Genomic DNA, 13,556 nt, shown 5'->3' on the forward strand with positions numbered 1-13,556 from the left:
TGTCAATGCTCAGCCTAGTGCAGCCATTTTTTAATACCGGCCTACTTCAATTCTAAAAGACAAATAATGAAATTCGGAATCTATAAAAGTTGATTGTGAGATAAAACTAAATACCACAAATCTGGCTTAAGTATTACATTCCGTTCTTCTTTTTTTCCACTATAATGACTTCAGCCCTGTGATATTTCATGAACCCACATCCAGCACGGTCATCTCCAGTGTGCTACACACCAGGATTACATGCAGACATTTACATCATGTGCATAACCATTTCATGTCTCCACAAGACTAACGTTCAGCCCTATACACTTGACTAGAGTTGTGTCACATCCTTCTGCACGGTCACAACTAGCACTGTTTAGAAAAGTGCATTAAAATATATGGTTACATTCATTTTATGGATCCATGGGTTTCCTCCAAATTTTAGGTTCTGTTGGTATGGCGGAACATACCCATGAAGATTCTCACTACCATGAAGTCAAATCAAGCCATCAGTGCAGTAAAATAGTTTTGTATCAGTCAGAAGGCTGAAGAAGGCTTAGGTCAGTGATGGCAAACCTTTTAGAGGCCGAGTGCCGAAACTACAACCAAGTCCCACTTATTTATTGCAAAGTGCCAACACAGAAATGTAATGTGTGATTTATACTCCCTTCTCTGTCACAGTTTTCATTGATACCAGCACCCTGAGGACACAAATAAAGCAGAAAATAGTCCCAGGTAGAGCTGTCACTTTAAAATAGCTCTGTGCACAGCAAGTCCTGGGCTGTCTGGGACTGCAGGAAGATACCTGGAGTCATCTCTGGTGATGGCCTGAGTGCCCACAGAAAGGTCTCTGAGTGCCACCTCTGGCACCAGTGCCATAGGTTAGCCATCACTGGCTTAGGTGCTTAGCTGGAACGCGTTGTGAACTATCCATATGCACAATAAAAAATACCCAGAAAAGGACCATAGCAGCACTTCTATCCCCTGGCCAAAGCTTGGCTTCCCCTCTACATCTAAAGATTATTATTATAATACCATCTTCTTTGAGCTCCACAGAAGTTTGTATTTTGTGTTAGGAATGTGTAGCAGAAATAGTATATTTTGTATTACTTTTAGGTTTCCACTAGTGGTTTTATGATTTCTTGGTGAGCCAGACTATTGTTTTACTGAGGAGGCATAACTACAGGGGGAAGAGTGTGAACCAATGACTAGACTAGAGCTGCGCCTCACTGTTTTCTCACAGCAAAGCTCTAACCAAGCTACAAAGCAGAAAAGTCAAATTATTTAAGGACAATAAAAAGCTAGTTAGCATCCCCTACATGTACAATAACCACTGAATGATAATACAGTAAAAAACATCAAATTTGATTTATTACTTTCAGATTTTTGGGTTTAAGAAACTGTCAAAACTTTAGGAACCTTCATAGAATGGACAATGTCAGCATAAATCACACATGTTATATATTATACATCTCCCTGACCAACACAAAAGAAGAATAAAAAGCTAGGCTGAGTCATTAGACTTAGAAGCATGTTCACGTCTAGGCGATTGCTGTGTTCACAAATAATCTGCAACCAGATGTTTTGTCTAGGAGCTATAACCACAAGAAGACCAAGCTGCACTATATCTCATCTTCTGATACAAAGTCTCCTTAGATGGACAAATAAACAATTCTTTAAGGGTTCCTCTAATTACATTAACATCCACATAATCCACTCATAAAATGGAGATTGATTCTAGATTGTAATGTATTCCTTTATACTGAACACAAACTTATGGAGTTAGTAAAATCCTGACCATACCCGGTTACGGGGGACCATACTATATAGATTATACGTAGTACAACTTTTTTCACATATGTAATCCTTCCCCTTATGAACTTTGAGATGCCCCTTCAGCCTAGTAATCGGTGAGCGTGTACAGACAACTCCGTCTGAAATGTTTCATACGAGACTTGTAAAGCTGAAGGCAATGTGGATTGTCAAATAAGGAGTATAAAACCTCAAATAAAATGAGCCTCAAACATAAGAGCGAGCGCTCCGGACATGTACAGATTGTGGAAGGATTCCAGGAAATACACAGTTTCCCAACAGGTTAAACAAGTTTTCATGATCGTTAAATGCATCTACAAATCCAGGTCACAGCTCACAAAAGTCATTTCCAGAAATGTGGAGAATAGGACATTTTTATTATTCCCAAGACATATTCATGGACAGGAGTAAAGTAGTTCCTAAAGGGACAAAAAACACACAGACTGCCACTTATAAAAGGGATTAACATTGGTGGCATATAAATGGATTTGTTACTGTATTTTTTACTATATTATTGTGGGCAAATCAAGGAGCTCAGCTTCACAGGTTGTCACTATTTTACAAGTGACTGTCTCTACCAGAAAAATATGACTATTCTCACCCCATTTTCACATGAAATTAGTCAAGTTTTGTGGTTGCAGGATGCAGGGATGTCACTTCAGAAGTCCCGATCTATAGTATGTAGAAAGTTTTTGATCATATTAAGGATAAAGATCTCATCTTTCAGATCACATCAGGCACACAGCCTGATCGTAAGCTTAAATGGATGGGATCTGAAAGATAAAATTCTGATCTTTAATACGACACAAAAAGCATGTGGCTTCTTAATTGACACATAATTAAAAATGTTGAAAAAAAAAAAAAAAAACGTCAATCAAGGAAAAGTAAGGAACTGGACGAGGAAAGGATGTAAGGGATCATCATTTTATATTATATAACCATCTTTTTTATGTAAAAAGGCATCTAGACCCTTCTTGAAGCTCTCTGCTGCCCCTGCTCATAACAGCACCTGAGGCAGGCTATTCCACAGATTTACAGTTCTTACAGTAAAGAAGCCCCGTTGCCTATGGAGAGTAAACCTTTTTTTCTTCAGAGGGAGACAGTCCCCCCTTGTCTTTTGAGGTAAATAATCTGGAAACTACCCCTGCGACCACAAACCTAGACTCCTCTTACATGAAAATGTGTACAAAAGAGTCCTAATTGCCTGACTTACTTACGTTAAGTAAACGTAAAAGGTTTACAACATTTCAATCCACTTTTACTAAATCTGCCAATCCATTAAAAAATAAATTTTCATAAAGCGATATACCAGTACCAGTGGGGAAAATGAAAGTAAACCACAAAGGTTAAACTTCCGGGACTGCAACTTACAAACAGGTGGATGGATTTAAAATGCCCCCCAAAAAATCAAAAATTAAATAAATTGATCTGAAGCAATGAAATGTGCTCTGACTTCATGCATTTGGCTTTGGTGACAGCTCTTATAAAACCTAAAAACTATGAGGAAAAATAAAATAGCTTTAGAGATTTCCTTGGTCTTTTTGCATTACATGTTTTCTGATAAACGCTCAGCGTTCTCAGGCACTGTAATAACGATGTCAGCTAAAAGAAATACAAACCTTTACTTTTAATTAAAACACAATTAAAAAGTTAAAATAGCAAGATAAATCTGACTCTGCACATTGGTATGCCGAAAGAAAACATGTGGCCTATGCATAAAAAACATATATTCTAAGATGTTTGCCGCCCCTGTCAAACTAAACACCACCCCTCCTATTACAAGCCCCACTTTACAGCGGAGGACACTGGGTGCGATTCACTCCTACACACAATGGCTTGTAACATAGGCAGTAATCATATTCCCGAGCTAATTTTATACATCACTGGGATCTCCACGGGACACAAACTATCCAAGTTGCTCATGTTTTCTTCCAAATGCAGTCCTGAGGTTCAGTGAGGCAGCTGTGTTACATCCCATGTACAGGCGATCCCCTACTTAAGGATACCCTACTTACAGACGACCCCTAGTTACAGACGGACCCCACTGCCCCCTGTGACCTCTAGTAAAGCTTCCAGAGAGCTTAACACAGTCCCAGGCTGCAATGATCAGCTGTAAAGTCTTGGTAATGAAGTTTTAGTCATAATTCTTGGTCCCATTAAAGCAAAAAATTTTGAAATTCTAATTGTCAATGGGGCAAAACAAACAAACAAACAAACATACATTTGTCTGGAGCTACAATTATAAAATATACTGTTCCGACTTGCATACAAATTCAACTTAAGAACAAACCTATGGAACCTATCTTGTATGTAACCCGGAGACTGCTTGTATAATCAGAAGACTGTTCCTCCCTGGTCTATAAGGTCCAGCATCCAAAATTGTATTAAAATATTTCAAACTTAATGGGGTATTCCCAAAATGTAATTTTGTTGGCCTGGTGAAAATGTATAATTTTCTCACGGTTTTCTAGATCTCTGCTTGCTGTCATTCTATAGGAAGCTTCTATGTCTACATCCAGTGGGCAGAAATCTGAGCGTGGTCACACAGGTGCACGGCTCGTTAGTATCACAGAGTAATCAGTGATGTGTCTTCTAACGAGCTGTGCACCTGTGTGACCTAGGTCAGATGTTGGTCCACTGGAAATAAACATAGAAACTTTCTATAGAAGGACAGCAAGAAGAGATGAAGAAAACCACGAGGAATTAATACAGAAAGTATATTACAAAAATTGTATATATTTTCATCAAACAAACAATCCCATTAGTTTGCTAAAATGGGAATACCCCTTTAACTAAACTTCTTTAAAATTCATCCCCAACAGGGAAAAATGCACTGTCATCCCTTTGTGGAGCTGTAATATTGTGAATGAGGACCAGAATGCATGAGACTGAATGTGTGGACGTTGAGGACACTGGTCTGGAATGACTTAGTGATGCATAATCTGTCCAAGGGTCCATACTAGAATTGTTAAGAAAAATATGAATAAAATGTCTCCAACACCGGGAATTACAGTTTTTATATTTTGATCGGTCAGGCATTTTGGGATACAGGGATACCAACGTAGTTGAGCTTTGCTTAATTTATTTGTTGTAGGGAAAGGGGGGGTGGTGGTGATTTAATATAAGATATAATTTTTTTTATCTTTTTTTAAAACCCAAGGGTACTTCAACCCTTGGGTGTATGATGGCTTCTACCATAGCCTGCCATACTGCAAAGACTCCCCTCCCCCCCACTGTCATAGCAACCGATTGCTCTATCTGTAAGCCCTTTCTGTCCAACCTTTCCTGAAGCGTGCCGAAATAGTACAGCGCACGTTGGGAAGGTGTTTTATACTGCCCTCACTATAGGTGTTGTAATTTTTGTGAACCCCCTTTTTTATTCAAATTGAATGATCAACCTTTTCCCCACCAGAAGTGAAGAGTGGCTCTGTTTCCACTCTGTCTCTTATCATCCTTCCACATCCCATCACTCTCTGAATTCCTACTTGCTAGCAAGACTAATAGAAGTCGCTGCGGTGTAAGATTTCACAATATCTGGTGGAGCTGTTGTGTTGCACACATCCTCATGTATTTCTATGTGCTCATACACATGGCCTTTGTTTCCACAGCGCATGTGGGAGCTAACTGCCTGTGAAGCAAATTATAGAGCAGGTCCCAATGTCTGCTTGGGTTTACTTATAGACTAGTAGTTATTTCATCTTGTGATTATTTAATCTGTGCAAACACCAGTTTCCATTTCTACCTCTGAAATCTGCTCTGGTACCATGTATTACCGAGTCTAGTCACAAATGGTGTTGATAAAATTACATGTTTTCTATAATGTGCATCTAGTGGTCCTTGCCCAGCTGTGCCAGTAATCTCCATTGTAGAATATCTGTGATTTACAAGATATTCTGCAGCCGAATCATCACTAAGATCCCAACTAATCAGGAAGTTAGAGGGGTTATCCGGTTATAAAAATGTAATTATGGCCTGACTGGGGACGGGTTATTTAAAAATAATAAACGCGTACTTACCTCCTCCGGCGCCGCCGATGTCCCGCGCCGCGGTCCGTTTGATCCGTGCCCCTGTTTGTTTACAGGGGCACAGAAGCCGCATGCAGGGAGCTTCCGGCTAGCGAGGTGGCCGGCTCCTCTCATCCGTCCCTATTTCTCAGCGGTGTAAGCGCTGGGAGATGGTGACAGATGGGAGCTTCGAGCCAGCAGGAAGCTCCCTGTGCACCCTTATAAACAAACCGGCACACAGATAAGACGGACCGCGGCGCAGGACATCAGTACCGCCGGACGAGGCAAGTACACGTTTAATATTTATAAATAGCCCAGCCCTAAATAAATTTTTACACCCGTATAACCCCTTTAAGCCTGATCCTATGGATAGGGCCTAACTTGTTTGATGGGAAAACCCCTTTAAGAAAAAAGCTATAGAACCTTATACGCAGCAGGTTACATACATGATATGTTCTTTAGTTTCTTTCTTACGTTGCATTTGTATGCAAGTTGGAACTGGTATATTTTACAATTGTAACTCCAGAACAAACATATTTTTTTTGTCCCAGTGACAATAAGATTTTTAAATTTTGTGTTTTCATGGGTACAAGGATTATCAATAAAACTTAATTACAGACACCTGATCATTGCAGCCTGTCAAATAGAGCATCCAGAGAGCTTTACCAGAAGTCACAGTGGGCAGAGAGGTCCGTCTAGGACAGTGATGGCGAACCTTTTAGAGACCTAGTTCCCAAATTTCAACCAAAACCCAATTATTTATCACAAAGTGCCATAAAAGTAGGTTGAGTAGTAAGTTATTATTAACTGTTCTGCCAAAACATTCAATCGTTTCGGCCTCTTAACGACACCAATACAGTTGAAAGAAGAAAGGCATATTTGGACTATCATTGTAGCTTCTCTTCAAGGTCCCACTGTACAAAGAAGAAATGTGGGGCCAGCACGAGGACCACCAAAAATAATGCAGCCCTTTAAACAACTCTCACTATTCCTGCTGTCCCAAGTAGACAATTATGTGTAGTGCTGAGAGCAGCTTAAGTCTCCTGGGACTGCAGGAGGATTCTTTGAGTTTGTTTGGATGATCTCTGTGTTGGGTAAATGGTTTTGGTGCCAACAGAGAAGGCTCTGAGTGCCACCTCTGGCACTGTGCCATAGGTTCGCCACCACTGGTCTAGGGGGTCGTCTGTAAATTGGGTGTCCATAAAAGGGGTTGTCCACTTTAAGCACAATCCAGCAAATAATTGATAGTGTTTGTGTAATGAAAAGTTTTAAGTCTTTCTAATATACTTTTCTTTATCAATTCCTCACCGTTTTCACGATCTCTGCTTGTTGTCTGGTTGCTGTAATGCAACAGGAAGCTTCTATGTTTACTTCCTGTAGATAAACAATGGTCCATGGTCATGTGATTTCACACAAGTGCACATCTCGTTATAACACACAGTGTAATCAAAGCTGTGTGATGCTACTGAGCCTTACACCTGTATGAGATCACATGACTATGGACCGGTGTTTATCTACAGGAAGTAAACATAGAAACTTCCTTTAGAAAGACAGCAAGCAGAGATCTAGAAAACAGTGAGGAACTGATACAGAATGTTTATTGGAAAATGTAATCATTTTTCATTAAACAAACAATACCAATTATCTGCTGTAATGTGCTTAAAGTGGACAACCCCTTGAGGTTGTCCGACTGTACATACATATCAATATTTGTAAGTCTTCGAGGACAACCAGTTTGTTGTTATAAGATCAGTGGATGGAGACTCTCAGCACAAACCTTATTAGTAATATTTTATCTTCTATTAGCTTGATTCATTATTTAGCCAAAACTGCCCACAATGTCCATCACACAAGTTTCTGTTTTTCTCTTTCATTCAGATGTCCAAATTCTTTATATATGTGAAGGCAATGCTCTGTAGCATTTTCATGAAAGCCCCTACAGATTATGCTTCTTATCAGTGACCTATAGATCTGATGACCTGATATACCACAACTATAGGAGCTGCTTATTTTACACGCAGATATGACTCTGATAATGATCTTGCAGGACTGCAATTACCATTCCTTCAGCATAATACATATACACTGACCGGATATTAAGCGGAAGTCATATAGAATATGCCGTGTAAAGTGATGATCGCACCAATTCATCCTAATAATCCGGCACCTCAGGCTCCAGGAATTCTGCTAATCCGACATGTGACAAAACAGTCCTGGGTTGGATCTGCAAGAATTTCCATGGTAATCCAAAGCTTGACCTCTCTCATCTGCACTGGGGCTGTTATGAATGCTATAGAATACATATGTTTTTGAGTGAAAAAGTGGATCAATGTAAAAGAGGTTTTCTATAATCTGGGACCACCGGACCTCTATGATCTTTGGTGGCTTTTACACTCTAATTAATCTTAGATTTTTCCTAAATATTCGGTGGCATATTAGAGCACACTCATCACTGACAATATGGATACGGACACATCCCTTTGATGAGGAATGGTTATATCCTGTTGTCCAGGAGGAATAGTAGAGGGGAGATGCAGCATGTTATAAGAAAAGATACTAAAACCCAGACATCCACTAATATAAGGATGAAGAAGAAGTGGCTACAGGTCCTCATGTGGAAATTACACCACATCTTATTTACATTTTTCATAAACCACTATACAAATACAATACATACACATATATATATATATATATATATATATATTATATATATATATATATATATAAATATATATATATACTGTACATGCACTATTGGCTATGTAAATAGCCCCTTACACCCAGGCTTGTATTTTGCAATCTCTTTATAACACGACATTCCATAAATCCTTCATAAAAATACAAATTCATGTCTTTGACATTCGCGGCAGCGGTCGACATGTCTCCCCATAGCTAGCACACTCTGTGGGTGGATCACACATGTCAGACACGGCTTCTAAGGCAGCAAACAACTCTGTGCATGGTTATTTTAGACAGTGATTTATGCCTCCTACACTGATCCAGTATGGAGAATACATCTATACATGTCGCAGCAATAGGGTTCTGTTCAGAACAAGGGCCGATTGTGCAAGACACACAGGATGTTCTCAGAAAAGAATTTATGCTTTTTTGCCTCTATGATTCAGTCTATAGGAAATTCAATCCAATATTAAACCCTGCCAACCATATCAAGGATACATGAATCCATCACTATAGAGAGGCTATCACATATCATAGGCAGCTAGAAACAACATCACATCTAACAATAAATGGATACTATGGAGAATATAAGAAATTCTATCACAGTCTGATTATGGGAATCCCTTCTGAAGCAAAGAGCATGTAAAAATTACAGTTCTGGCATCATCATAATGGGGGATTATTTAGGGATTTCCCTCAGATAATCATTTTAATCTTCTCACATACATTATAGACATGTAAGAGGGAAGCTATAGGTTACATTGTACATCAGATGCAGTATAGACATGTAGGAGGGAAGCTATAGGTTACATTGTACATCAGATGCAGTATAGACATGAAGGAGAGAGGCTATAGGTTACATTGTACATCAGATGCAGTATAGACATGTAGGAGGGAAGCTATAGGTTACATTGTACATCAGATGCAGTATAGACATGTAGGAGGGAAGCTATAGGTTACATTGTACATCAGATGCAGTATAGCCATGTAGGAGGGAAGCTATAGGTTACATTGTACATCAGATGCAGTATAGCCATGTAGGAGGGAAGCTATAGGCTACATTGTACATCAGATTCAGTATAGACATGTAGGAGGGAAGCTATAGGCTACATTGTACATCAGATGCAGTATAGACATGTAGGAGGGAAGCTATAGGTAACATTGTACATCAGATGCAGTATAGACATGTAGGAGGAAAGCTATAGGTAACATTGTACATCAGATGCAGTATAGACATGTAGGATGAAAGCTATAGGTAACATTGTACATCAGATGCAGTATAGACATGTAGGAGGGAAGCTATAGGTAACATTGTACATCAGATGCAGTATAGACGTGTAGGAGGGAGGCTATTGGATAGCAGAGTATGCGGTGAGTGGGTAGCCGGCATCCTCCTCTGCCCTGGTAACAGCAGCTTACCTCACAGACGAGCCATCTCTGCCTCTGCTGCAGTGTGTCAGATGAGTGTCCTCGGCTTTCTCCCTCTCGCTGGTCGTCTGCTTCGCTGCATCTACAACTGCTCCCTGCAGAAAGGATTTCAAAGCGCACAGTCAGACACCCGCTCATCAAGTTTCAGGATGCAGAAAATCTGGGATTATGGAAGCCTGTATTTGTGGGTTTGGTCTGCTCCGGAGTACATGAAGCCAATAGTATGCTGTCTTATCATGCTGGCTGGGCTGGAAGCAGAGCGCTGTACCACATGACTCTCCCCTAACAGATCTGCTGTGACTTTGCCTTTATTCATTGTGCTCTTATCTTGAAGAAACGTGTAAACAGCACAAGATCTAGAGCCAAGAAAACTTCAGGCTCTTGCAGTCACTTGTTTTACAAAGCATTACATAAATGAAAAGCCATAAACTTGAAAAATGGAAAGATTTAAGATCCTTCTTGGTTTAAAGGGAACCTGTCACCAGATTTTAACCCAATAAACTACTATCTTACTAAGTAAGCTATAAAATCCTTCCTAGAATTCCTTTTTAAGTGAAATCTCACCCTTTTACCTATATCACCTCCGAAGTCATGTGAAATCTGCAATGAGCGGAAAAGAGTTATCTGTTCCGTGAGACGAGTCACTTTTAGAGGCTGCAGGGGCAGAGTCATTTCAGATGTCCCTAGTTACGGTACTCTAGTACCTAGAAACAGGATTTTGGTTTCATAATTAGGATGAACATATCATCTTCGTGATTATGTCACTTGTGTTTCTGTGATGTAGTTGAACTAGGTCATTGTAAATGAAAACTACAGATAAAAATCCCATCCCAGCTATTTCTTTAAAGGAAATCAATCAAATTTGAACAGGCACCATGACTGTGGTAATCATTATATATTTGTTATCCATGGCTTCCTTCCCTCTAATATCAACTCTAAAATTATGCTAATGAGCATGAAGGACTCATGAAATTTCCTATGCTGCAGTGAGATTGGATAACACATATAAGAAAATTACCACGGCCCTGTACTTGGATCTATGAGTAGGTGTCCCTGGTTTATCACACAAGATTTTCACAGTAGATGTCCTTTAAAAACTATCCACTGTGCCAGGAAATATTGTATATTCTTTCTGTAGATCAACAAATTTGTGCAAAAATTGGTTAAACTGAATGAACGTCTTTTTTATACTCTCTGTGTAATTATAGGTAAACATTATGTTGAACTTGAAGATAAACTTTAGCTGTGCTCTCTGGAAAGTTGAACTTGTACCCACAAAGTACATGTTAGATTTGCAATGACCTTTCTTCATAGCCAACAGATGCTTCCCAGAGACCTTTATATAAACCTTTTCAATGGAAAATCCATTTTATATGTTAAAACACAAAACAATTATCACAGGAAATTTTCATTATCCAGGGAATTTATCAGAAATTTTGTGAAAACCATGGAGCATGCCAAAATACTGATCCATATGCTGAAGGGAACCTGACAGTGCTATATTTAGAGGTTTCCTTAGGAACCTGTCAGTGGTATACTTATAGGCCTCCTCAGGAACCTGTCAGTGGTATACTTATAGGCCTCCTCAGGAACCTGTCAGTGGTATACTTATAGGCTTCCTCAGGAACCTGTCAGTGGTATACTTATAGGCTTCCTCAGGAACCCGTCAGTGGTATACTTATAGGCTTCCTCAGGAACCTGTCAGTGGTATACTTATAGGCTTCCTCAGGAACCTGTCAGTGGTATACTTATAGGCTTCCTCAGGAACCTGTCAGTGGTATACTTATAGGCTTCCTCAGGAACCTGTCAGTGGTATACTTATAGGCTTCCTCAGGAACCCGTCAGTGGTATACTTATAGGCTTCCTCAGGAACCTGTCAGTGGTATACTTATAGGCTTCCTCAGGAACCTGTCAGTGGTATACTTATAGGCCTCCTCAGGAACCTGTCAGTGGTATACTTATAGGCTTCCTCAGGAACCTGTCAGTGGTATACTTATAGGCTTCCTCAGGAACCTGTCAGTGGTATACTTATAGGCTTCCTCAGGAACCTGTCAGTGGTATACTTATAGGCTTCCTCAGGAACCTGTCAGTGGTATACTTATAGGCTTCCTCAGGAACCCGTCAGTGGTATACTTATAGGCTTCCTCAGGAACCCGTCAGTGGTATACTTATAGGCTTCCTCAGGAACCCGTCAGTGGTATACTTATAGGCTTCCTCAGGAACCCGTCAGTGGTATACTTATAGGCTTCCTCAGGAACCCGTCAGTGGTATACTTATAGGCTTCCTCAGGAACCCGTCAGTGGTATACTTATAGGCTTCCTCAGGAACCCGTCAGTGGTATACTTATAGGCTTCCTCAGGAACCCGTCAGTGGTATACTTATAGGCTTCCTCAGGAACCTGTCAGTGGTATACTTATAGGTCTCCTCACGAACCTGTCAGTGGTATACTTATAGGCTTCCTCACGAACCTGTCAGTGGTATACTTATAGGCTTCCTCAGGAACCTGTCAGTGGTATACTTATAGGCTTCCTCAGGAACCTGTCAGTGGTATACTTATAGGCTTCCTCAGGAACCTGTCAGTGGTATACTTATAGGCTTCCTCAGGAACCCGTCAGTGGTATACTTATAGGCTTCCTCAGGAACCCGTCAGTGGTATACTTATAGGCTTCCTCAGGAACCTGTCAGTGGTATACTTATAGGCTTCCTCAGGAACCCGTCAGTGGTATACTTATAGGCTTCCTCAGGAACCCGTCAGTGGTATACTTATAGGCTTCCTCAGGAACCCGTCAGTGGTATACTTATAGGCTTCCTCAGGAACCCGTCAGTGGTATACTTATAGGCTTCCTCAGGAACCCGTCAGTGGTATACTTATAGGCTTCCTCAGGAACCTGTCAGTGGTATACTTATAGGTCTCCTCACGAACCTGTCAGTGGTATACTTATAGGCTTCCTCAGGAACCAGTCAGTAGTATGTTTATAGGCTTCCTCAGGAACCCGTCAGTGGTATACTTATAGGCTTCCTCAGGAACCAGTCAGTAGTATATTTATAGGCTTCCTCAGGAACCTGTCAGTGGTATACTTATAGGCTTCCTCAGGAACCTGTCAGTGGTATACTTATAGGCTTCCTCAGGAACCTGTCAGTGGTATACTTATAGGCTTCCTCAGGAACCTGTCAGTGGTATACTTATAGGCTTCCTCAGGAACCTGTCAGTGGTATACTTATAGGCTTCCTCAGGAACCTGTCAGTGGTATACTTATAGGCTTCCTCAGGAACCTGTCAGTGGTATACTTATAGGCTTCCTCAGGAACCTGTCAGTAGTATACTCATAGGCTTCCTCAGGAACCTGTCAGTAGCAAAATATAAAAATACCAATGACAGGTTCCTGAGTAGGCCTATAAGTATACCACTGACAGGTTCCTGAGGAAGCCTATAAGTATACCACTGACAAGTTCCTGAGGAGGCCTATAAGTATACTACTAACAGGTTCCTGAGTTTATTTTAGAATAAGATTACTACAGTCACGGTGCCCGGATCTATGAGCAAGTGTCCCTGGTTTATTATTCTTGATTTTAATGGTAAATTTCCTTTTAATCTATGTTTTCTCTGAATGGCCACACGGCTCCATAGCAAAACAAAGTTTAATTTTTT

General features: G+C 40.3%; 1 protein-coding gene across 4 annotated transcripts in view; it reads right to left on the minus strand.

The window, feature by feature from the left end:
- Positions 1–13,556, minus strand: part of SHROOM2 (shroom family member 2) — a 104,168-nt gene that overhangs the window by 19,502 nt on the left and 71,110 nt on the right. For all 4 annotated transcript variants that reach the window (XM_072137837.1, XM_072137836.1, XM_072137838.1 and 1 more), the window contains one exon: positions 9,900–10,003. In XM_072137837.1, coding sequence (XP_071993938.1) covers positions 9,900–10,003 — 104 coding nt within the window. The remainder of the gene's footprint in view (positions 1–9,899; positions 10,004–13,556) is intronic.

The sequence above is a fragment of the Engystomops pustulosus genome, chromosome 2 (genome assembly GCF_040894005.1).
Source record: "Engystomops pustulosus chromosome 2, aEngPut4.maternal, whole genome shotgun sequence".
Lineage (NCBI taxonomy): Eukaryota > Metazoa > Chordata > Amphibia > Anura > Leptodactylidae > Engystomops > Engystomops pustulosus.